This window comes from Anopheles coluzzii, chromosome 3 (genome assembly GCF_943734685.1).
Source record: "Anopheles coluzzii chromosome 3, AcolN3, whole genome shotgun sequence".
NCBI lineage: Eukaryota > Metazoa > Arthropoda > Insecta > Diptera > Culicidae > Anopheles > Anopheles coluzzii.
This window is the reverse complement of record NC_064671.1, coordinates 90,960,738-90,983,051: the sequence shown is the minus strand read 5'-3', so window position 1 is coordinate 90,983,051 and position 22,314 is coordinate 90,960,738. Positions and strand designations below refer to the sequence as shown.

At 48.3% G+C, this 22,314-nt stretch overlaps 7 protein-coding genes across 16 annotated transcripts in view; 4 read left to right on the top strand and 3 right to left on the bottom strand.

Annotated features, from left to right (window-relative positions):
* The first annotated feature begins 175 nt into the window (after positions 1-175).
* Positions 176-5,565, top strand: LOC120959438 (inositol hexakisphosphate kinase 1-like). Its single transcript, XM_040382817.2, has 3 exons — positions 176-760; positions 4,046-4,791; positions 4,867-5,565. The coding sequence occupies exons 2-3, from the start codon at positions 4,191-4,193 to the stop codon at positions 5,256-5,258; spliced, it is 993 nt and encodes a 330-aa protein (XP_040238751.2). The 5' UTR covers positions 176-760; positions 4,046-4,190; the 3' UTR covers positions 5,259-5,565.
* Positions 754-2,529, top strand: LOC120959440 (hydroxyacyl-coenzyme A dehydrogenase, mitochondrial-like). The gene is made up of 2 exons (XM_040382820.2): positions 754-1,472; positions 1,651-2,529. The coding sequence occupies exons 1-2, from the start codon at positions 1,365-1,367 to the stop codon at positions 2,464-2,466; spliced, it is 924 nt and encodes a 307-aa protein (XP_040238754.2). The 5' UTR covers positions 754-1,364; the 3' UTR covers positions 2,467-2,529.
* On the top strand, positions 2,609-3,959 carry LOC120959441 (hydroxyacyl-coenzyme A dehydrogenase, mitochondrial-like). Its single transcript, XM_040382821.2, has 3 exons — positions 2,609-2,915; positions 2,982-3,257; positions 3,320-3,959. The coding sequence occupies exons 1-3, from the start codon at positions 2,841-2,843 to the stop codon at positions 3,857-3,859; spliced, it is 891 nt and encodes a 296-aa protein (XP_040238755.2). The 5' UTR covers positions 2,609-2,840; the 3' UTR covers positions 3,860-3,959.
* Positions 5,566-5,668: 103 nt separating the features above from the next.
* On the top strand, positions 5,669-7,961 carry LOC120959437 (inositol polyphosphate multikinase-like). Its single transcript, XM_040382816.2, has 3 exons — positions 5,669-6,521; positions 6,589-7,424; positions 7,557-7,961. The coding sequence occupies exons 1-3, from the start codon at positions 6,299-6,301 to the stop codon at positions 7,797-7,799; spliced, it is 1,302 nt and encodes a 433-aa protein (XP_040238750.2). The 5' UTR covers positions 5,669-6,298; the 3' UTR covers positions 7,800-7,961.
* LOC120959439 (mitochondrial 2-oxoglutarate/malate carrier protein-like) lies at positions 7,823-12,382 on the bottom strand. Of its 2 annotated transcripts, XM_049609670.1 has the most exons (6): positions 12,275-12,382; positions 11,862-12,215; positions 9,747-9,983; positions 9,434-9,627; positions 9,147-9,357; positions 7,823-9,054 (listed from the first exon to the last, which is right to left on the bottom strand). In XM_049609670.1, the coding sequence occupies exons 2-6, from the start codon at positions 11,915-11,917 to the stop codon at positions 8,826-8,828; spliced, it is 927 nt and encodes a 308-aa protein (XP_049465627.1). In that variant the 5' UTR covers positions 11,918-12,215; positions 12,275-12,382; the 3' UTR covers positions 7,823-8,825. The 2 variants fall into 2 exon arrangements, with proteins under 2 accessions (XP_049465627.1, XP_040238752.1); XM_040382818.2 differs by lacking the exon at positions 12,275-12,382 and having other exon boundaries at positions 11,862-12,268.
* A 301-nt stretch (positions 12,383-12,683) lies between these two features.
* LOC120959436 (probable phenylalanine--tRNA ligase, mitochondrial) lies at positions 12,684-14,286 on the bottom strand. Its single transcript, XM_040382815.2, has 2 exons — positions 12,984-14,286; positions 12,684-12,911 (listed from the first exon to the last, which is right to left on the bottom strand). The coding sequence occupies exons 1-2, from the start codon at positions 14,211-14,213 to the stop codon at positions 12,744-12,746; spliced, it is 1,398 nt and encodes a 465-aa protein (XP_040238749.2). The 5' UTR covers positions 14,214-14,286; the 3' UTR covers positions 12,684-12,743.
* Positions 14,287-14,459: 173 nt separating this feature from the next.
* LOC120959132 (guanine nucleotide-binding protein G(s) subunit alpha) overlaps positions 14,460-22,314 on the bottom strand; it is a 28,563-nt gene continuing 20,708 nt past the window's right edge. For all 9 annotated transcript variants that reach the window (XM_040382306.2, XM_049609667.1, XM_040382304.2 and 6 more), the window contains exon 12: positions 14,460-22,270. The gene's annotated coding sequence lies outside the window, so the exon portion shown is untranslated. The remainder of the gene's footprint in view (positions 22,271-22,314) is intronic.

The following is a 22,314-nucleotide window of genomic DNA, read 5'->3' as shown; positions in this document are numbered from 1 at the left end:
CGTATTTTGTTGTGTGTTTATTTATCGTTCAAGCTGCAATTTTATGATAGATTTTATGTACTTTTTGTTTTAATTTTACATTGGTTCAAACCGGTACATTGATTGTTTATTTTGGCAAAAATCAGACTTATTATTTATTCTGGATTTATTGGATCAAAAGGGGCATACACCAGTTAATACACTTTCATTTTGTTGATTTTTCATTCTTTTACAATTGTTTTGTGAGTTTTTAAAAACTTCAAGCTCCACTTCCGGTTTTGTAGATCGACATTTGTTTGATCGATTAAGTTCAATATGACCGTTATTTGAAATGATTCGAAGGTTCGTCCAGTTTTAGATGCGGAATAATGCACGGTAATACATCGTTGATGCAGTTTCCGATTCTTTCTTACAATTCCAGCCAGTAATTTCACGATCTCCCCAACATTCCGCAACATCGATCATATCAATCCAGCTTGAACTGGATTCCAACATTCGATCGGGCTCGTTCCATTCCGTTTGACAGTTCCAGTGTGTTGGTGTGCGTGCGCGTGCTTCAACGCTATTCACTGACTGCGCCGTATACAAATCTTCTGCTGGAGCACGGGTTTGTTCTGTGCCCCTTTCTTTCTCACCCCGCAAAACATAGCGACAACATAATAGTGATTTCGTTTTGCTAGCATAAATGCGTATGCTGCCGTGCTTGTGCTGATTCCATCGCTTGGTTGTGTTTATCCATCCGGTCCGGTGCAGTTGGCGGGGGCCCGTAAACAAGACGCAGGTTTGTTTTGTTTCTTCTTCGGTACTTCTTGCCCCCGACCGAGGCCTCCGATTGCAAAGACAGATCGGGTTAGTTGTTTTTAAAAATAGTCAAACGATCAAAGTAGTCGAAGAATGTCGAATATCAACCCTTCGCTCTATTGTACAAGGGGTCATATTGTTGCCTTCCAAAATCGTGCAAAACCCTCGTTCCGTCCGGTGCAAGTGTTTATTTACATAGTCGATCGGTCATTCCGGCTGTCAAATGGTTCCGTGCGCTAGTGCTACCAGTGCCATAAGTGTATGTGTGTGTGTGTGCATTGGTGTATGTGTGTGTTTGTGCAATGGGCAACGTAAGCCCATCGGCCGCAGATGTGAGATAGCCGGGCGGCACACGACGACTCGGATCAGCAGCAGCAGCAACACACAACCCATCGTCATCGTCATCGTCCGTCATCACGCTCTCTTGCTCTGTCGATCTATCTTCTCGTGGGGGAGATCTTGATACGCTTATCACCTGTGAAGCCGGTCTGCCACTAGCCGGTCCTAATCACGAGAGTCAGTCCGTGTTTCTTGTCGTTACCGTACCGTGTGTGTCTCGTAAACTCGTAACTGTTGCGAACAAAATGGCCATGTCGGTGCTGCGTACCTTTACCCGCAATATGGCCACCGCTGCCAAGATTAACAATGTGGTCGTCGTGGGCGGTGGGCTGATGGGTTCCGGCATCGCACAGGTAGGTGAAAGTGAAGCCACGACAGGACGGTTCCAAAGTCCAAAGGTCGTCTCGTTCACGCGCAAGCGATCACGAACCGACCCCCCGTGCACAGTGGGCCCGGATGCTGTGGTGTGCCGGTTTAAATTCATTTTCCCTTCTATAACCCCATCCCCCCTCCCCCACCACCATTCGATAGGTTGCCGCGGCCACGGGCCACAATGTGACGCTGGTCGAGATGAACGATGCGCTCGTGGAGAAGGCGATCGGTGGCATCCGCAAAAGTCTGGAGCGGGTGGCCAAAAAGCAGTACAAGGACGATGCGGCCAAAGGCCAGCAGTTTGTCGACGGCACGTTGGCAAAGATCGGTGGCGCCACCAAGCCGGAGGTGGCCGTGGAGGGTGCGGACCTGGTCGTGGAAGCGATCGTCGAGCGGATGGACGTGAAGCACGTGCTGTTCGGCAAGCTGGACGAGGCGGCCCCCGCCCACACCATCTTTGCCAGCAACACGTCCTCGCTGTCGATTGCCGAGATTGGGTCGGTGACGAAGCGGCAGGATCGGTTTGGCGGGCTGCACTTCTTCAACCCCGTGCCGGTCATGAAGCTGCTCGAGATCATCCGCACCGACCGGACGTCGGACGAAACGTTCCAGGCGCTGCAGGCGTTCGGACAGCGGCTGGGCAAGGCCTGCATCACGTGCAAGGATACGCCCGGGTTCGTGGTGAACCGGCTGCTCGTGCCGTACATGGCCGAAGCGATCCGGCTGCTCGAGCGGGGCGATGCGTCGCCGCGCGACATCGACACGGCGATGAAGCTCGGCGCCGGCTACCCGATGGGACCGATCGAGCTGGTCGACTACGTCGGGCTGGACACGACCAACAACATCCTGCAGGGATGGCACGAGAAGTTCCCGAACGATCCGCTGTTTGTGCCGATCCAGTCGCTCCAGAAGCTCGTCAGCGAGGGCAAGCTGGGGGTGAAGAGTGGCGAAGGGTTCTATTCCTACAAAAAGTGAGAAGGGAGAAGGCAGGACGCTGAGGATGGTTATATTTAATAAAAGCATTTAGTGTTTGGGGTAGCATTGATTGTTGACCGATTTGTATGCTCCGAAATGCACATTGTGCGGCGGCAAAGGTCCCTAATGGGTGTGTGTGTGGTTGTGTGTCCTATATTGACGTTCCGTATTTGTGTTCGCTTGTTTTTTGTTTTGCTTTTATCAGATAAGCCCCCGCTTGATACGCGCGATTCTGTCTTTGTACGGCGTGTCATTTGGAGTTGTTGTGCGCGAAGAACCGGCTGCGACCGCATTCGCTGATCTCCGTGTCCGTGTACGGGCAGCCTTTTTCGGTCCCATTCGGTGTTTGCAGAAGTGCTAAATTCTTGTTTGCGATGGCAGCGGCAACGGTGAATATTAAGCACGTCACCGTCATTGGTGGCGGTGTGATGGGTTCCGGCATTGCGATGGTAAGTGGGCTCGTTAAAAAGGCCACAAAAAATTGGAATGAAATTTCCCTTTTTGGGGAGGGACAGATAACAGCCGCCAACGGGTACCGGGTGACCGTGGTCGAGGTGAGCGAGGATGCGGCCGGACGTGCGAGGCGCCAGGTGGAGAAAGATCTGCGCCGGATGGCCCAACACGTCAGCAAGGGTAACGAGCAGGCGGAGGGTAAGTTCTTCACCGACACCGCCGCCCGCTTGGCGTACAGCGTGCAGCTAGAGGAGGTCGTTGCCGGCACCGATCTTGTCATTGAAGCGATCGTGGAAAATCTCGAGCAAAAGCAAACGCTCTTCAAACTGCTCGATCAGGTAGGTGCATGTGTGGACTCTCTCCCTCTTCATCGTTTGCTAATGCCTTTCCATCCTTCCAGAAAGCACCCCCTCACACCATTCTCACCAGCAACACCTCTTCGCTGTCGATCGGCGAGATTGGTTCGACGGCCGCCCGCAAAGATCGCATCGGTGGGCTACACTTCTTCAACCCCGTGCCGATGATGCGGCTGATCGAGGTGGTACGCACGAAAGACACATCAGACGCGACGCACGAAGCGTTGCTGGCGTTTGGGAAAAGTTTGCGCAAAACGTGCATCACCTGCCGGGATGTGCCGGGCTTCGTCGTCAATCGGTTGCTGTTTCCGGTGATACACGAGGCGCTCGGGATGGTGGAGCGGGGCGATGCGACCCACCGGGACGTGGACGTCGCGATGAAGCTGGGGCTCGGCCATCCGATGGGCCCGTTCGAGCTGATGGACATCGTCGGGCTGGACACGGTGCGCTCGATACTGCACGAACGGCACGCGCGCAACCCGGCGGACGAGGGAACGCGGCCGAGCGAACTGCTCGAGCGGATGGTGGTGCGCGAGAAGAAGCTGGGGGTGAAGTCGGGCGAAGGGTTTTACAGCTACAAATAAAAGAGAGGCGGGTGGATGGGTGGTGGTGGTGGTGGTGGGTTTACGTTTGACCTGTGTTTGATCATTCGAAGAAATATACTTTAAAACATTGTTTTTTAAATATTCTTTTAAATCTCAATATTTTAAATGAATTTGAATTTTAACCCTTATTCTCACATTGGTTTTACTCACCCCTTCTTGTTGTAGACCGCTTATCTCCAACCCCGAATTGAATCGCAATGAGTCGCCGGGTTTAAGATAAGACCGACGAAACACACACACTCTCACACACGCCTGTTCGAGTTCGTTCGCTTCGTTCTGCTCATCAAACCCACCCCCACACGGTCACAGTATGTCGCAGGGGGACGGCCCCGCACCATCCAATCTGCCGGCCGGTGTGTCGCTGCTGGAGAACCAGGTCGCCGGCCACACCGCCGCCCAGGGTTGTCTGGGGCTGCTGAAACCCACCGGCGACGACGGCGACGACGCTGGCACGGTCCTGAAGCCAACCGGCAAGGTACAGTGCGGTATACGCGAGATCGATTTCTACGAGCGGCTAGAGGAAGTGCGACGTTGCTGCCATCAACCGGAAGCCGGTGGTAACACCGAGGAGGAAACCCTCTGGACGGCGCTGTTCCGAGTAGTGCCACAGTATTACGGCCATCCGAAGCTGACCGTGGACGGGCGGGAGGTTGAGTTCATTCAGCTGGAAGATTTGACCGCCGGGCTGGAGTGGCCATGCATCATGGATGTGAAGATTGGGCGCCGCACGTGGGACCCGCTGGCGACGCCCGAGAAACGCCGGGCGGAGGAAGGCAAGTACAAGGCGTGCCGGCAGCGGTACGGGCTGTGCATTCCCGGCTTTCAGTTTTACGCCGTGCGCAAGGGAGGCGCGCTGGTGCGGCACGGGAAGGATTACGGCAAGCGGCTCACCGAGGACAACATCCGTGACGGTGAGAATGGTGGAGAATGTTGAGGAGACCACCATTGAGGTGATACTAATCGAGGGTTTCCCTTTGTTTTTACAGCATTTCTGCTGTATTTAAACGCGACGGAAGATGGACGACTGTCGCGCACGCTGCTGGAACGGTTTCTGGCCGATTTGCGCATCATACGGGATTGGGCGCGCAAGCAAACCACGTTCCGGCTGTACTCCAGCTCCGTGCTGCTCGTGTACGATGCGGCCCAGCTCGGGCAATGCGGGGACAGTGCACTGCAGAGAAACACAAGTCTGAACGCTTCGAACGGCCAAACGGCGGCGGCGCAGCTTTCTGTTAAGGCACGCATGATAGACTTTGCGCACGCCTTTCCAGCGGACGCTTCGGAGGCCGGCACCGTCGACGACAATTACTTACAGGGAGTGGAGAGTTTGGTGGGCCTGTTCGAACAGTTTCTTGCCGCCGAGGGAAACGTTGACTAAAAACAAAAAAAGACGTAAAAAAGACTGGTAGTGAGAGAGAAAGAGATGGGGTAAAAGGGAGAATATTTTTGAATAATTTTGATAGGGTGTGTTGAAATGTGTACTGTAAGTACGGCCATTTCCAGACAGACCCTGTGACAGAGAACTCGCTTTAATTTGTTTTGCTCAAAACATTAAAAAAAAACAAAGACACCAACAGCAGTGAAATGCGTTTTGTTGTTCACCCACTATTGGCCAAAAATTTGCAATTGCCATACGTTACGCCATACTGCAAGTAATGTTGTTGTGTTTATTAAGATTTGTATACCTACTGTAAAAAAATGGATTTAAAAAAAAAGTACATTTACAAGCGCCATTCAACGCTTACTATGATACCAAAATTGATGGTTTTTTGGGATGATGTCCCACCCGCGCGCCTACTACTTAAATACAACTGCAAAGCACAAAACAGATGCGCATTTAGTGCGCAGGGTATAATCGTTCGCGTTCGATTGCGCACAATACGCAAACAGCACGGTTTCCGCGCGCGACGTCGGAGTTAGGGTTAAGAAAAAAGCTCTTGCTACTTATTTAAATAACCAAAAACAACACACACACACAAAAGACGCCAATAAAGACGCGTTAAAGCGGACGTTCCAACAAAAACAAAGACCCATCCCAAAAGAATCACACAGTGTGGACAGTGGATAATGTGCCGTTATCAATTGCATTATCGGTTCGCGCAGTTATCCCACGTGGTGGGAGTGTGGGATTAGTAAGGTGTTCCGGTCGGGGATATCTTTTCGCGGGTGTTCCCATTTCCCTCTCGCCACATGGGGTTGGAGCGTGAGCAGAGAGCTGAAGAAAAGGACAGCACAAGACACACGCCCGATAAACACCGATAATTCCTCACCGAATGATAATAGACATCCGCGTCCCGCTTACCTTCGAATGATAAAAACCAACCGTCTTGGAATCCTCTCCCGTTACGCGGCTGGAACCCATTTTAGTTTGCCTTTGTCCTTCCGCGAACACGGGCTGCGGGGAAAAAAGGTTCCAGGATGAGTCAACTTAAGCTTCCACCGTACCAGAAGCGCAAAACCTCTTCGACCAACCGTCCGACGACGCTGAATGTCAGCGGACCGGTGGCTGTTCAAGGGAAAAAGTCACCGCTCGGGTATGGCATGCAGTCGCCGGATGAGTGTCCGTCGCTGCCGGAGGGCTTCCTACCACTACCCTGCCAGGTGGCGGGACATGCCTTCCACAAGGGAACTGATTCGTTGGGTAAGTGGAGTGGGAAAAAGCTCTTCTAAAAAACACATTCTAATCATCTTAATTCCCCCTCACACAGGTTTGCTGAAAAGCGTCGACGATGGTTCGGTACTGAAGCCGATAGCCAAGCTGCTAGCCGGCCAGCGGGAACTGAAATTCTACCAACAGATACAGCAAGCCGCGACCGAGCAGCAGCGCACCGAGCTGGCACTGTTGCGCGAACTGACACCGCAGTACCGGGGCCACCGGCAGCTGCCGATCGATGGTGAGCTGATCGACTTCCTGCAGCTGGAGGACCTCACCCAGGGCATGCTGGAACCGTGCATAATGGACGTCAAGATCGGGCGCCGATCGTGGGACCCGACGGCGACGGAGGAAAAGCGACGCTACGAAGCGTCCAAGTACGTGGAGAGCCGCGAAGCGTACGGGTTCTGTATACCGGGCTTTCAGTTCTACTCGCTTCAGGCGGGCCGGGTGCAGCGGTACGGGAAGGAGTACGGCAAGAAGCTGACCGAGGTGACGGTGAAGGATGCGGTCCGGCGGTTTCTCAACGCGGATGCCGGCGGCCTGTGCCGGCAGCAGCTGATACAGTTTCTGACGGACCTGTGGAACATTCAGAAGTGGGCGCGGACGCAAACGTCGTACCGGCTGTACGCGAGCTCGGTGCTGCTGGTGTACGATGCGCGCCGGTTAAAGCCGGTGCTGCTGCACGGTGGTAGGAAGTCACCCCGTACACCGAATCCACCGACGACACCAACGACGTCAGCGGGGGTAAAAGGAGCGGGAGCTGGCAGCAGCAATCCAGGGTCGCCCGTGTTCTGCACAAATGCGATCAACGAGCTGGGCGATGTGGAACCGCTGCAGCACTACTTCCAGATTCAGCGTAGTCACTCCACCAATCACAACTACGATCAGGTATGGTGTGTGCTATAGAATTCCACTCAAGGGTTTAAATCGCTTACTTGGATTCCTTCTTCATCGATCGACACGTTCTGACCGTTGCTAATGGTTTCTTTCGTTCTTTCGTTCTGCTCCGGCCCTCTCTAGGACATAAAAATCATGAAGGAAAACTACACCTTCATGCTGGACAACCTGGTCGGCTCGTACGAGGAAAAGATCTGGGCGAAGGCGCGCATGATCGACTTTGCCCACACGTTTCCGGTGGCGCCGACCGAGCAACCGTCCGTCGATCGGAACTATCTCGAGGGCATCGACAATCTGGTGAAGCTGTTCGAGGGACTGCTGCAGGACTGCGAGATACAAAACACCCCCCGGCAGGGAGTCGCTTGACAGGAGTCGCTACACAACATTCGTTCTCGTTCGCTATGCGTTGTTCTGGTTTTATTTCCGGTGTGTTTCTTCTGTATTGTGTGTGTGTATATTACCCTTGGCTCTAGAGTTCCTAAATGGGCGAAAAACAAACGGCGAAAAAATATATATATTATACATATACACGTACACGAACATTCGGTTATTCTCCTGCTGATGCTGCAGCTACTTCACGGTGCGAACGTTTCCTGAATACAGGACGTTGTGGCAATTGTTCCACTTGTTACTATAAAAAAAACACTATTCCCGCACTATATTGTCACAATTCGTTTCCTTCCTAGTGTGTGTTTTTCTCGGCTTAAAGCGTTGTGCTACTGCTGCTACCCTACGATTTAATATTGCATTACGAATTGCTATCCTATCATTTGCCGGCTCAAGTTCACAACTGACTGACTGACTGACTGGCTGGCAGTCGGCCAGCAGCACAGCCCGGCGAAGCAGGGAAAGTTGAAAGACGCGTCGCGGCATTACTCTAGCGTGGCGCCATCCCGCGCTTGCTTGGACGGTTGCCAACGGTTTTTTTGCAAACGAAACCGAACCCCGTTGCGTTGTGAGGGGGATATGCGATGTTGAACATTTGAAGGTTGCCATGCAACCAAACAGGTGTGTTTCGAAACAGTTATTTGTGACTGGTCTTTTTCTTCCTTTAAATCTGTGTGCTATTTTACCGGCAATTCCGAAGTAATACGGCATCTCCTTTATCGCTCTATCTATTAAGCTCAGCTTTTTATCAATTTCTGGTGTTGAAGAGGTGGTGATACAGCAACAAAAAGTTACGGAGCAGGAAATAAAAACGGAAAGTAACATTTACAAATTGCCATCGAAAGAAATGCGTGCACAGCAGCAGCGGCGTGCGTTTCCGGCGTTGTCGTGTTCGCTGCTGCCCTGTCTCTCTCTCTCTCGCTCTCTCTCGCCACGAGAGGGATTGAACACGTGGCTAACGGAAGAGGTAGGGAGGGATGGATGGAAGGAAGATGATTGGACCGCTTACAGGCCCGATTTGCTGCCCTCCACGCCCATGTGCTTGTTGTACAGCCCGTTCAGCTGCTCCAGAATGATGAACGTTAGCACGGTGTGCGGGCCGAGCCGGCCGTAGTAGGCGGTGAAGCCCTTCCAGAGCGCAAACAGACCCTCGTGCCGGATTACCTTCACGATGACGTCGACCGTGCTCTTGTATGGCGGCACTTCACCCGGCGCAACCTTCATGTTTTGAATTCTGGCAATCGAAAGAAACAAAAAAAAGAGCGGAAACAGGGTCAGTACATTCCGCGTGCGCGCTCTTTTCACGTCAATCATTAGCTTAATTACCTTGTCTTGGCAATGTCGACTGGTAGGGAGGCCGCCGTCGTGATCAGTCCCGAGAACATACTGGCGGTAAAGTGCAGTCCAATACCTTCCTGGAGCAGCTGCGAGCTGACCAGGTACGCCTTGGCTTGCGAGTAGGAAGCGAGCTGGGCAGCATTTACCACCATCGCGCGGCCCATCGTCGGTACGCAACCGCGCCATAGCGACAGGACACCTTTGGATGTGAAACAGGGGAACCATTAGCGTGGCCATTCATACGCCCAGGAGAGACGCACATTCGTGCCTCTTACCTTCTTCCCGGGCAATCCGGAACAGAGCGTTGAAGAAGCCGGTGTAGTTGCGCCGCTCGGCCACTGGCAAGCGGCCGTCGGCCGTCATCCGGATCAGGATCAACTCGCTCGGATTGCCGACAAAGGAACCGATCGCACCAGCCGTCATGCCCATGGCCATCGAGGCGAGCAGGTTCGGTGTTTTGTTGGTTTTCCTGGCGAAAAGGGCGAACAAACAGGGTGGAACAAATATTAGTACATACAGGAGTCTTTTGTCTTGCGTCTTGTTGGACGGTAGGACCAACGGTGGCAATACTGGAACTGGGGCTCTCACTGTTTGTAGGCATCATTGAGCGACGTGTACACACCGAGGCGGGTCGTCGTGTAGGTGGCCTGTCGCATGATGGCGGCGCTCAGCCCCTTGTACATCGCCAGCACGCCCTCACGCCGCATGATCTTGCCGATCGCGTCGAACGTGTTGTTGTACTCCTTGGCCGCACCGCCCATGCCGGAGATTTGCATGCGCGTTTTCACCAGATCCAGCGGCTGCACGACACATGTCGCTCCGATGCTGTGGAGAATGAAGGAAAATCACTGTCAATGGTTGTAGCAGTGGCGCTAGATATTTTTGGAAATCAATTTGAATAATATAAAAAAACCTAGAGAAAACGATACACGGACTAGGAGAGAATAATTTGCTTGTCTTGGGGGTTATCATGTCTTCTAGACCTAGCTTCATACAACTCCATTACAGGGAGAGAAACTCTTTCTTACGCGAAATGAACTTAATGTAATGGGAATTGCACTCTATAGCACTCTTGTTTGATGAATCCAATAAGATGAAGCCTCTCCAATAAAGGTGCCATAGAGTCCAATTTCCAATATATGAAGTTCTTTTCCAATAAGAATTAGTCAAGGAAGTGTCCTACACCTATGAGAACTCCTGGAAAACCCTGCATTTAAATTCAATGCACTTAGATCGTGACATAATGTTGGTCTTGTTCTACTAAATATCGAGGACAAGCCACTAAAAGGAGGAACTTCCATTTTTTCTGGTCACGCGCCTGCATGAATTATTTAACACAATAGAATCAAATGCATCAATCTTGCAAGTGGAGCAGCTCGGGAAACATGAAATCGAACCGAATCGATAATGTAACACTACTTCAAATTAACCACCAGCCTCTACTCCCGCGTGTTCGGCCCCTTCCTCCCTCCCCCCCCCCCCCCCCCTCCTCGATTGCCATTCAAGCGCGATCGATAATTGCTAACGAAAATGTCGCTGTTGACTGTCGTCCCGCGCTCTTCGCGGCAGCTGCTAACGAACCTGTTTACCAAACTGTTCCGCACTGGAAATAGTTCCAATACACACGGGTTACCAGGCGCCGCCGGCGACGCCACCACGAGGTATTGAGAAGAATGCGATTACGCAAGCCTATCTTACATGACGGACGATGTGTCTGCCCGATCTGCTCCCCTCCATGCTCGAACAATATACAACTCACTAAGCACACAAGGACGGACGTCTAAAAAGCGCATACAGCAAAACGGTGCGTGTGTGCGTGTGTGCTTCAAATGATCTCAGACTATTCCAAGGCTTGCTATGATTAATCAGGTGGCGTACTTTTAGCACAATGCACTTTAATCATACCGTGTGCCGTTGCAAAGCAAGCAAAGCCACGCGACGGCTGATAAGATTTTCTGCCAACCTTTGCCCTTCCGTTTATCTCTCCGCTAGCTGCCAGTGCGTACATCGGGCGAGCTGGAATGATGTGAAAATCACTTTAAAAAAAAAAGCAGGAAGGGCCCATCCTATTTTGGGATTGGCGAAACGGACGTAGAAACGCGTCAGCTGATCGTGGGACGGTGGTGACCTTGCCGGCAGCCGTCCCTAAAACTTTCTACAGCATTTTCTTTTTTTCCCCCACCTCCCCCTAATGGTTTGACGTTGATGATCGGTAGGTACGTCGGACGATCGTTGGGAATGGGTTTGCGTACGTGAAAACGCAACGCCAACGGGGGTGGTGGTTTTGTTCGCGTGGCCCCCATGTTCTTCCACCGCCACGGTTTGGGCACGGCAGCTATCTTCTTACGCCAAGGTCTATATTTAACCGTACTTAAACGCAGGTTCGGAGGGTGTTTAAAGGGGGGGGGGGGGGGGGGGGGCTGTAGCGATACGGTGGCAGGGACAAACATAACCGGGAGACCATCATCTGCGTACGTTGCCGCATTCATTGACGCAACAGCGGCAAAACAATTCCTCTCTTTGCACCGCGAAACGAGGTCACCTTCTTCTTCGCCGTGTTTTGTGTTCTTCGAAGGGAGGCTTCGTTTTCCTTTTTCGATAACTAATCACTTCCATCAATTGAACTCCACCGAGGTTTTGCCTTTCGGAACGGCAAGCATTTGATTACGAACGGGAACAATTCTCCACCGAGACGCCACTCACCCAGATAGTCCTCCAAGGACGTACTGCACGTAAACAGGTCGCTTTTTGTCGGACATTTCGGAAACACACTTTTGCAGGGGAACGCTCCTAACGCGATGACTTCGGGCACTGGGAAGAGATAGAGTGTAATTGGGATCCGATGTTGTGCGGACACTGACTGATCGTTAACTGTTCGTGTGTGTGCTGATCGGTACAGCGCGAAGGTCAGGGTCCGCGCCTACGGCCTGCGTACGAATGCACTGTCCCAAATCTGGACCACGGTGAGCACGGTGAAAGGCGCCTGTGGCAAGCGTCACAGTGTGTGTGCGTGAGCGTGTATTCGATGCAGGTGCTGGACTAAACTCGCGATATTGCCTGCGGATAGAACGGTGATAACGAATGACTTTACCGCCTGACGGATGATATTAATTTACCGGTTTCTACGGTGCCGGGGGATGGTGTCGAAGCTGCGAGCAATCGAGGGGATTTTCAACGCGAAGATGATTTCATCCGGCGGCACCTCAAGGGTTTGTTGTTGTTGTTCCGATGGTTGACGGTTGTCAAAATTTGAATTTATTTTCGAACATTGAAATTTGACCGTTTGATGTTTATTCGTGCCCAGTGTGCGCCATGCGTTTGGATGCGAATTTTTTAATTCATGCGGAGCATCGTTATTTCGTTGTTTTCATTCAACTGTTCTATTTTATCGAAGCCAGATCGATTTGGAGCTTTAGCAAGTCTATATTCTTGCGCCAAATAGCAGTAACAGTGAGCATTTGTGTATAAACGGTATAGCTATTTCATTATTCTTCAATCAAAACTCCACTCATATTCAGCTTTGACTTCAACTTCAAGTTACATCCAACCCCAAGGGGGATGTGAACGATTTAATGTTTCATTTGCTTATCGTATGCTAACATTGTACGATGCTACCAGCTCGGAACCGATCTTGGCATGCACCACGTTCACCTCTGCCTGCGTCAGCGTACGCTCCATGTGCCGATAGACGATGCGGAAGCAGAGACTGCTCTTGCCCGTTTTGGGATGCGTAAATCGATCGATCAAAGTCACCTACGGCAAAAAAAAGAAACATTATCAAAACATTGTCCCTACGGCGGAACACAAATCCCCCCACCCACCGACCTGTTCAATAATGTCTCCACCGACGCTACGCACAATGTCGTAGAAATCGTTCAGCGCAAACTGGTCCGCCGGCATGCCTTCCGGCAACCAGAACGACAAATCGTTGCTGCACTGCGGATACGACGAGATCGGTTTGTACTTCACGATCCGATCGTCCCGGAACTGGTTCAGAAACCCGCTGTCCGTGCTCCAGAACAGCCGAATGTCCGGTATGTCGAACAGGATCATTGCCAACCGCTCCAGCCCAACGCCGAACGCGTACGCGATCGAGTTCTGCACACCGGCCCGCTCGAGAATCTCGTTGCGCGTAATGCCACAGCCCAGTATCTCGAGCCAGTTGCCGTTGAAGTAAATCTCCAGCTCCCACGACGGTTGCGTGAAGGGAAAGTAACCGTCCACCCAGCGGTACTGGATGTCCTGCCCGAACAGCTTCTGAACCATGCCGATCAGTATCTTTTTCATCTCGTGCTCGCACAGCTTCACCGCTTCCAGCGTGTGGCAGGGCTGCTTGTGCTGGTCGATACAGTCCGCCAGCGGGCTGCTCGTGCCCGTCGTCGGGCTACCGTTCGACAGGTGCGTTTTGTAGTGCGTTTCGTGTATCTTCAGCTCCGGGTTGCGCTCGAACAGCTTGTCCTGGTGCACGATTCGGACCGCGTCCAGCTGGTGGAACACCGGGTAGTGCGTGGCGTCGATCTCGTCCCGCCGGTACACATCGCCCACGACCAGGAAGTTGTCCAGCCCGGCCTGTATCAGCTCCACCTGGTGGGCGGTCGTGTGCGCACGCAGCAGATAGTCCTTGTTCACGTAGTAACAGTCGCTCTTGGCCCGGCTCGGATGATCCGCCGGTATCAGCAGCTGGTCAAAGTTTTGCTCCACCGTCACCACCGGGCTCAGGTTGTCGTACACGCTGAACAGCGGGTTGCCCCGCGGACTCAGGTAAGCGCCGTAGAAGTACTTTACAATCTTTTCCCGCACAATCGACAGCGGATGGTTGCGCTGCAGATGCAGGTTGCGGTCGAGATGGGACAGCACCTTCGGCGTTAGGTTCGTCCACGAATCACGCACGTACTGCTGCCGGTACAGGTCGATCGTGTCTTTGTTGATCTTTGCCTGGCTGCCATACTGCCGGTGCCATACATCGCAGTGCTTGGGTTGGCTAGGGCGGCACGCATGCACTGGAAATGGCCGCCCCACGCGCGATGCTAACTGTCGAAAACTGAAAATTAACATTTGTGAAATGCAATATTGCACAACAGTCGCTCCTGATCCGCACACAGTGTACTTCGTACTGGCGCAGCAAAAAATGTAAACAAACAATCCCCGTCGACGATGACAGTTGTCGGCAAGTTTATGTAGTGTAGTTGACTTCTTTCGTTTGAAATTTCAAATCGGACAGTTGAGAAAGGCTTGCCACGTGATGCAAATCCCAACGAGAATCAGCGCTTTTCCCCTCCAGAGTAAGTACACAAAACGAGGTAAACTTTTTATCTGCTTTATTTTTCACATATTCCGATAGGGTTTTCTTGGTTTTAATTTCCTCAAAGTTTCTCGTTTACATTCCATTCCTCATACTCCATTATACGTGTTCTGACCGCGTGGTTTTTACTGTTTGCTGTTGTTTTTTGTTTGTTTTATTAATTCACGTGTTTGTTTGTTTTTCTCCCACCCATAGCCCATATTTTATCGCTTTCAGCAGCTGTCTACTTATATCAAGATCTCTGCTCTTGGTAGGTTTGGTTGGTATCATCATCATTTGTTTTTTTTTATATTCTCTCATTACTTTGTTTTGTTTCTCTCGTTTCGCTCTTTCTACCTTTTTTTTTTCTTTTGTTGTCTGTGTTAGTGGGTTGCTTTGCATGCATTTTGTTATTTTGTGTTATATTTAATTTGCATTTCTTACATTTTGTGTGTTTTGCTCTGATTTTGCTTTGCAACAACATTTTCTTCTTTCTCTGGGTTTCTTTTTTTGTTTGTTTGTTTATTTCATTGTAATATTCTTTTTGTTTTGTGCGCCCTTTTCTCTTAGTTTTCTCCCAATCTCTTTCTCTCTGGTTGTTCTTCATCTACAATCTATGACTATTTGTGGCTTGCTCTTCCAGCAGGGGGTGGTGGCGTGTTTTCCGTACGCATTTAATGTTTTTTCTTGCTTCCTCGGGATTACCACCACTCAGTGTAGGTGTGTGTGTGGGTGTGTGTGGGTGGCACCTCTTAGTTTTATATTATTATTTTATGTTTTTTTCTTCTTCTTTCTAGCAGAACCCTAGCGCGCGCCCACGTTTGTTTCATCATTTTTATCTTCTTTCATCTACTCCATTTTGTTACTCTTTTCATGCACACACGCACATTCAATTGAATCTGTTCATTTTTTTTTTTTTTGGTTTTGGTTTTTCTGTGCCCTCCCAGTGTTCCTCCCATTTCAGTTGTGTTCTTTCTATACAGCTATATAAAAGAGTACTTGCACCTGCGCATCTACATCGAGTGATTTGTTTAGTTTTACTACTGCTGCTTCACTGATTTTACTGCGTTGCTGCGCATACAAAACCGAGTTTGCTGTTTCTGTCTCTGTTGCTTGATTTGCTTGCCTTGAATGTTTAATAATGACTTTTTTTTGTTTTTTTTTTTTGAAATTGTTTGCGTGGTTTGCAGATACTTATTATGCCAGCCACTACCGTATCCCTCTCCACTGTTTTGCCACCATGAACACTCTTATTTCTCGCTTGCTTAGCTTCCATGTTCACACAACAAACAGCGCCCCGCCATTCGCTCATGTTTAGTCTACGTTTTAGTATGAATTTTGTGTCATCCATGACCGGTGTTTCTTCTAACTTGAGTGAAAGGATAAGGAGAACGTAAAGAATAATAAAAAAAAACCGATGATCCGATGATTCTGTTATCTTCTATCTGGGGTGGCTACTAGCTCCTCTACCGCTTACTATATTGCAAATGATCGATCACTTAGCCTACGAGTGTTTAGGTTAGTGCTGCTTATTACACCTCACTTCGCTGCTTTCCATTTTCCAATCAATCCAATGACATTGTTTGAACCAATCCAAACTTCCAAACACAAACCGAAAACAGTAGAGCTAAGCAAATTGCTCGAAAAGGGGACACGTGGTCGGTTAAGCCAACAGAGGCCGCTCGTCTTAAGTGGTAGAACGGAGCTTCATTTCCCTGGCCCATGCACGAGAACCTAAGTAATCCTACCTGTTGCTAGGTGAAGTTTCATCGTACGTGTTCTGTCTATGCGTGTGCGTGTATGTGTGGATGGGTTCTTGAGTGTGCGTGTGTGTGTGTGGTACGCGCAACACACACGTGTTGCTAAAGGATGTTGCTTTACGATCTAAGTTAGCTGTGGGGTGGAGAGTGTGTGGATATTTCCTTGATGTTGCCATTAGGAGGTCGTCCGCGCAGCGACTACTACGATTTTGTTTTGCCAATCAGAATGATGCCACAGTACAGCGTGCGGCCAGCATATACATACACAGTAGTAAAGTAGGTACAGCGCAGCAGTGTTTTTTGCTTCAATCATCACTTCCGAAGGTATGCTACACAACATGCACACCGAATATATGTTTGTGTGTGGGTGTGTGTGTGTGTGTGTTCTTTCCACTTTTCCGTTACATAGTTTTCCTAACAGTCCGAAAGCTCACGTGTCAACGACGGTCGGCGACAATTGACTAACACAGCAGAGAAGAAAGGTACGAGAAAGGTGGTGGTGGTGGCTGGGGGTGTGTGTGCTAGGAAAGTAGCTGCTAAAGGAGAAGGCAGTAGAAGACATCTTTACAAGGGAGGGATGGATGGAGAGGAAACAGGAGAGCGTATTAGTATAAACGAAACCAAAAATAGTACATCTGTTGGTTGCATCTGTGATTTCATCTTTTTTTCTCTCTCTCTCTATCGCTCTTCTCTCTCTTTCTCTTTACCTTTTTTGTTTTTTTTTCTTCTCTCTCACTAAATGTATATATATAGGTATATATATATAAGTTGTATATATGTATATGTATGTATATGTATGTGTAAACGATATACATTTTCATTTTTTGCTTTTTGTTTGCAGATTTACTACACCTTTCTTTTTTTATTATTATTATTTTCAATGTAAATGGATTTCCCCGTTGCATTTTTATCTAGCCTGCCCCCATTTCCTGTTCGCAACCTTCACAGGTCCGATCGGGTTTCAAGCGATTTTCCCCTTTAACTTCCTTCACTACCTTCACTGGCGCCGTTTTTCTTTTGTATGTTGGGAAATCTGAGCGATCGCTGGCTTGTGTATGTGTGTCTTTCTGTGAGTGAACGTGTGTGTGTGTGTATACTCATTAGATTGCCTATGCTTCTTCTTCGTAGGTTTTAGTGGTTTCCTCCCCTCCCCCCTCCTATCCAGGAGGGAGCGTAGGTAAAATAAAAATAAAATAAATAACAATCACTGTTGTGTTGTGCACAGTTCGCCATATACTGTTTGTTTCACACCCACAGTTCACACCTACATTCATGTTGCACTACCCTTACAGACACGGCACAGGAGATACGCGGAAATGCAGTTGCGAAGGGGGGGGGGGGGGGGGGCTTCTACAACGAAAGAAACTGGTAACTAGATTGATGTGTAAGTGTGTAAGTGAGTGCTCTTTTTAAAATAATTAATTTGGTTATTATCTAGTTTGCGATGGCCGTTACGGGTTTTTGTTTGTTGGTTTGTTCAAAACTTAATATTAAATGTAACATAATAACAAAAAACATAAGCTCTTTCCCCATTTCCGGTTCATAACGTCCCGTCTCTTAACTCGCATATGCAAACGCTGTTTTAAAGTATTTGTTATGTGTTTGTGTATGTGTATGTGAATCCTTGGGTGGGGTGGGTGGAAACACAGCTTAATGCCTTAATGGTTTTAAGAAAGGAATAACCCTATATGTACAAACTGGAATCGAGTACGACAGCAATCGCAAGTCGCACTACTAGAGACAGCTAAAACCAAAAAAGGCAAGAAAAACTAAACAAAATTAAAACATGTTTTTAAAAGAAACAAAATTGCTCCTACACCTGAAGATGGTAGTAGTAGCGCCAATCTCGCTCGCAAAATAAAACCCAAGACCAAGCCGCGCCAACGAAAAAGGATTAGCGAATGTAATTTCCATCATGTGTTGTTATTATTGCCACCGCTTCTCGACCGCTTCTTCTTTCGTTCACATTTCACCTTTTTTTTTGTTTTTGGTTGCGATTTTGTTTGTTGCGCCATTTATTTGCGTTTCTTCCATTACGTGTTACGTTTTTTTTTCTCTCTCTCTCTCTCTCTCTCTCTCTCTCTCTCTCTCTCTCTCTCTCTCTCTCTCTTTCTTGTTCTTTGTTTATGTTGACTACTTTAACATCTATTAATAAACACCATTCATTGTTACTATCATTTCCGTTCGAATATTCTTTTTGTTTGTTTGTTTGTTTCTTTGTGTGTGTTTGTGTGTTTTCGTGTATTCCATCGATAAAGCTATACAAAATTGCCATCTGATTCTGATTGGATAAGTTTTGTGTATTTGTTTGCGTATGTGTGTGTGTGTGTGTGTGTGTTTTTAAGATGTTTTTCTTCTTGTTATGTTACACTGAGTTGTGATGCGCTTTCTAGTGGTTTTGTTGCTGTTGCTGCCAGTTTTTTTGTTTTACACATCCTACACAGAACCATTTGATGATACCCGCTTTACATACGTACACAAAGATGCTCCCACCACACCCCTGATCCACACCGTGCGCCGTGTTTGCTTTTGCCGTTTCCTGTTTGCCTTCAAGGACACTGACCCCCGTGGCGCTTTCCGTCCGGGAGTTCGGAGGGATTGTTTTGTTAAATATTTACCTCGCCGTTATTTCCCGTTGCGGTCCATTTATTTGTTTGCCTCTCTCTCTACCCTACTACTTTCTGTGCCTTACGAGATTCTAACATATATATATTTTGAAACAACAACAAATAAAAACAGCAAAAAATAGAACACAATGATCTGTGTGCGTGTGTAGAACTGTGTGTAGAAAAAAAGAAATAAGAAACGAGAATATGGAAACCTCATTTTGTGATTAAAAAACGGAAACAAGTGTCTGTGTATAGGAAGGGGATCCTTGGGCTCCAGCTGACTTGGTTTCATGATTCGTACTGTGAATTGGATTATCTAAAGTCTTATCCTTTGATTCTGTCTCATCTGCTTCATCATCTTTCAACTTTTTACAGAACGGTAAATAAACCTTTCAGCAATAACCTAAGAGAATTTTATTCTGTTTCAAAATAACATTTTCACTAGTCCGCACCTCTTGCTACACTGTGCGCATCCTTCCTTTTTTTCCCTCCATTCACGATTCTCTCACAACACCCACACACCCACCCACACACACAAACATTATCTCATCATTACATTTATCTACGTATTTTGCTAAAGCCACGCCACTCACACTACACCCCTCCCTCGCTCTCTCTCTCTCGACGATCCTCTTCACTAGTTAGATTCCCTTCTGCACAACGTACACCCAATGCCTGCAATGCTGCTGCTTCTGCTACTACTGCTGCTGCCACACCGATCCAGCTACTGTTGTAATCACACAACACAACACACACATCTATATGGTGAGACACGTTTTAAAAATCTACATTTACAGCGAGCGTACGTAGTAGTAGTAGTGGACAACTAAAACAAAAACGACGAAAAAACGCACCCACCCCTCGCGATCGCGATCGTATGCATATGTGTGTTTGTGTGTAATTCTACATGTTTGCGTTTTTTCTCTCTTCTCTTTCTGGTTATAATCTTTTGTTTTTGTTTTTTTTTTGTACAGAGTAGCAAAACAGAAATGTATTTTCTAATAACGAAACAAAATAAAATAATCATAACATAACAAGCAACTAACTCTTCCTTTTTACAACCCTTCCTCTCTCGACGAACCCTGCAGTTTGACTGTCAACAGATAAAAAAAAAACTACAGCAACCCCTGTAACTTATATACGTGCATATCAAAAGAGACACACACCACGGCGCTACTCTACGGAAAGGAAGGGGAAGTAAAACATTGCAGCTAAAACTTTCTCTTTACCTAAAACAAAACCTATGAAAACAAATAACAAATTCCTTCTACAACAGAGTCCTTTCCTTCTTCGCGCTCGTCTCGCTCGCATATTACGCGCATTACGCTTTCACGGGGTTGTGAGAGACCTACTGCTTTTCGCTCTCCCTCTCTCTTTCTCTCTTTTTAAACATAAACAATAGAAGGTAGAGTCTTATGGCGGCGCATGCGGTGATCTAGAGTTAATACATAATTGGTTTTACTGTGTATATGTATGTGTGTGTGTGTAAGTGTTGTGGGGGGAGAGGGGGGGGGGGGGTGAGGGGAGAGTAGGACCGAATCTGTTTTCTTTTCCTTTCATACTAAACATTGCTTAGCGGCGTTGGACCAGGCCAGATTTAAAACATAACAACATTTTACCACAACGATACACACAACAGATGCGTGCGATGGGCGCGCCTGGGCTTACTAGCAAACAAAAAAATAAAACAAACAAACAAACAAAACGAACAACTATAAAACATGAGAGCGAAATACTGAAATTCCAACAGCTACGTTGCGATAGTATTACTAAATCTACATCCCTTTTCTCTCTTTTCCCTTCTTTCGTCCTATCTTGCTACCCAGTTCACAGAACAGTGTTGCACTTTATGTGTATGAGTGTCTGCGTGTGTGTGTGTATCTATGTATCTTGATTTGCCTGCACAATGAAGCTTTCATTCTCTGCAACTACAATTATCTCTCTCTGTCTCTCTCCTCCTTCGGAAGCAGCCAACTGGAAGATGTGAAGGGAGCAGCGTCACGAATCTCTTTTTTCCTACACTGTTTTGCTTGTTTCGAGTGAGCTTTTACTGTTGTATGCTGGATGTGTGTGTGTGTGTTTGTGGAACGATTTCTTCTACTAAAGCATTTGCTGCTGCTGTAACGAATGGCGCCCTTTGGTGGAAGGAAAGTAGTGCATCGTCTCCACCCTTTTGCCAGCACATTTACATTTGCACACGCACCCGGAGCGCTCCAGGGTAACAGCTAACCCTCTCTGTACAGCGCGCCACGTTACGATGATCGGGCGGCGATGGCCTCTTTATAGTGAGTGTGTGTACGTGTACTTGTGTGGGGTGGGATTTGTTTGTTTCATAGTTACTTTTATCCCACTAAAACCTAATTCTACACCCACCGATTTTATTGCACAAAAGGCTTACCTAGCGGCCCTCTTCTTTTTGTTCGGCCTTCCTATCTTTCTCTCTCTCTCTTTATCTCTGGCCGTGTTCGGTAGACACTTAGCAGATCAGCGAGAACATGAGAAACTGTGCTGTGGTTATGCGCGCGTCTGTTTTATCCGTTTCCGCCCGCCCACCCGATCAAGCCATTAGTTTACAAGGAGTGAAAGCCCTAAACCTTATATTCTTTCTTCTTCTCTTTTTCTTTTTACTTCTGCTTTTAGATTTGGTTTAGTTCGTGGGTAGAGGGTGCGGGAGGATAATGTTTCCCCACTTGCGCTGCTTATCCTGCCTTGCTTGCAACCCTTGCAACGAGATACACGTGACATCTTTGTTTTGTTCTGCTCTTGCTCCTTCATTTTTGACTAATTTGCGCAATTCGACGGCAGTTGTTACTTTGTTGCTTCTAATGTCTCTCTTTCTCTCTGTGTATGTGTGATTGGAGGTGGATTTTAAATGTTTGCCTTTGTTCGAGCGTGCCCGAACAGCGCCTACTATTGATTGCACCACCACGCACACGCGTGTTCGTCCACAGGCTCCGCACACGATGCCATCATGGCCGAATCTTATTTTCCGATTGGGATGTGTTTTTGGGATCCTTTTTGCCTCCCCCCCGGTCAACACGACCCGGTTGACCAGTAAATGTCACCAGTTGGTGTATGTTCTCCGAGCAGGGAGGGGGAGCCTCACTGTGTCGTCGTTTGTTCGTTTGCGTGACTGCGCGCACGTGTTCAGAGCAACATTGGTGTAGTTGCGCGATCTCGGTGATCTTATGCATCTCTCTATTGAGGGTTAGAGGAGGGTGTGTATGTGTGTACTGTGTGGGATGGTTAGAGGCATGTGTATTCGTGTGGATGTGTGTGTGTGTGTACTTGTTTGTTGTGTGCTTATGCATGTTCCATTTTTTTGTTTTGATTAATTCCTAATCAAATATTTGTTTTATTATAAAATTAGTATAGTTTGGCTAGGTTTGATATTTGTTTCACGATAGACACAACTAAAATGAGACGACCAAGTTGCTGTTGTATCGAAATCATTAAGTATATCTGAAAAGAAGCAACAAAAAAAAGAATATAGTAACACAAACCGT

Coding starts and splice junctions, on each gene's coding strand:
- LOC120959440 (XM_040382820.2), top strand. CDS start 1,365: ATGGCCATGTCGGTGCTGCGTACCTTTACCCGCAATATGGCCACCGCT. Junction 1,473..1,650: donor TGGGTTCCGGCATCGCACAG/GTAGGTGAAAGT, acceptor ACCATTCGATAG/GTTGCCGCGGCCACGGGCCA.
- LOC120959441 (XM_040382821.2), top strand. CDS start 2,841: ATGGCAGCGGCAACGGTGAATATTAAGCACGTCACCGTCATTGGTGGC. Junction 2,916..2,981: donor TGGGTTCCGGCATTGCGATG/GTAAGTGGGCTC, acceptor GGGGAGGGACAG/ATAACAGCCGCCAACGGGTA. Junction 3,258..3,319: donor TCTTCAAACTGCTCGATCAG/GTAGGTGCATGT, acceptor CCATCCTTCCAG/AAAGCACCCCCTCACACCAT.
- LOC120959438 (XM_040382817.2), top strand. CDS start 4,191: ATGTCGCAGGGGGACGGCCCCGCACCATCCAATCTGCCGGCCGGTGTG. Junction 4,792..4,866: donor CGAGGACAACATCCGTGACG/GTGAGAATGGTG, acceptor TTGTTTTTACAG/CATTTCTGCTGTATTTAAAC.
- LOC120959437 (XM_040382816.2), top strand. CDS start 6,299: ATGAGTCAACTTAAGCTTCCACCGTACCAGAAGCGCAAAACCTCTTCG. Junction 6,522..6,588: donor CAAGGGAACTGATTCGTTGG/GTAAGTGGAGTG, acceptor CCCCTCACACAG/GTTTGCTGAAAAGCGTCGAC. Junction 7,425..7,556: donor CCAATCACAACTACGATCAG/GTATGGTGTGTG, acceptor GGCCCTCTCTAG/GACATAAAAATCATGAAGGA.
- LOC120959439 (XM_049609670.1), bottom strand. CDS start 11,917: ATGTCCGACAAAAAGCGACCTGTTTACGTGCAGTACGTCCTTGGAGGA. Junction 9,984..11,861: donor GTCCTTGGAGGACTATCTGG/GTGAGTGGCGTC, acceptor CATTCTCCACAG/CATCGGAGCGACATGTGTCG. Junction 9,628..9,746: donor CTCAATGATGCCTACAAACA/GTGAGAGCCCCA, acceptor CCTTTTCGCCAG/GAAAACCAACAAAACACCGA.
- LOC120959436 (XM_040382815.2), bottom strand. CDS start 14,213: ATGTTAATTTTCAGTTTTCGACAGTTAGCATCGCGCGTGGGGCGGCCA. Junction 12,912..12,983: donor GTGGAGACATTATTGAACAG/GTCGGTGGGTGG, acceptor TTTTTGCCGTAG/GTGACTTTGATCGATCGATT.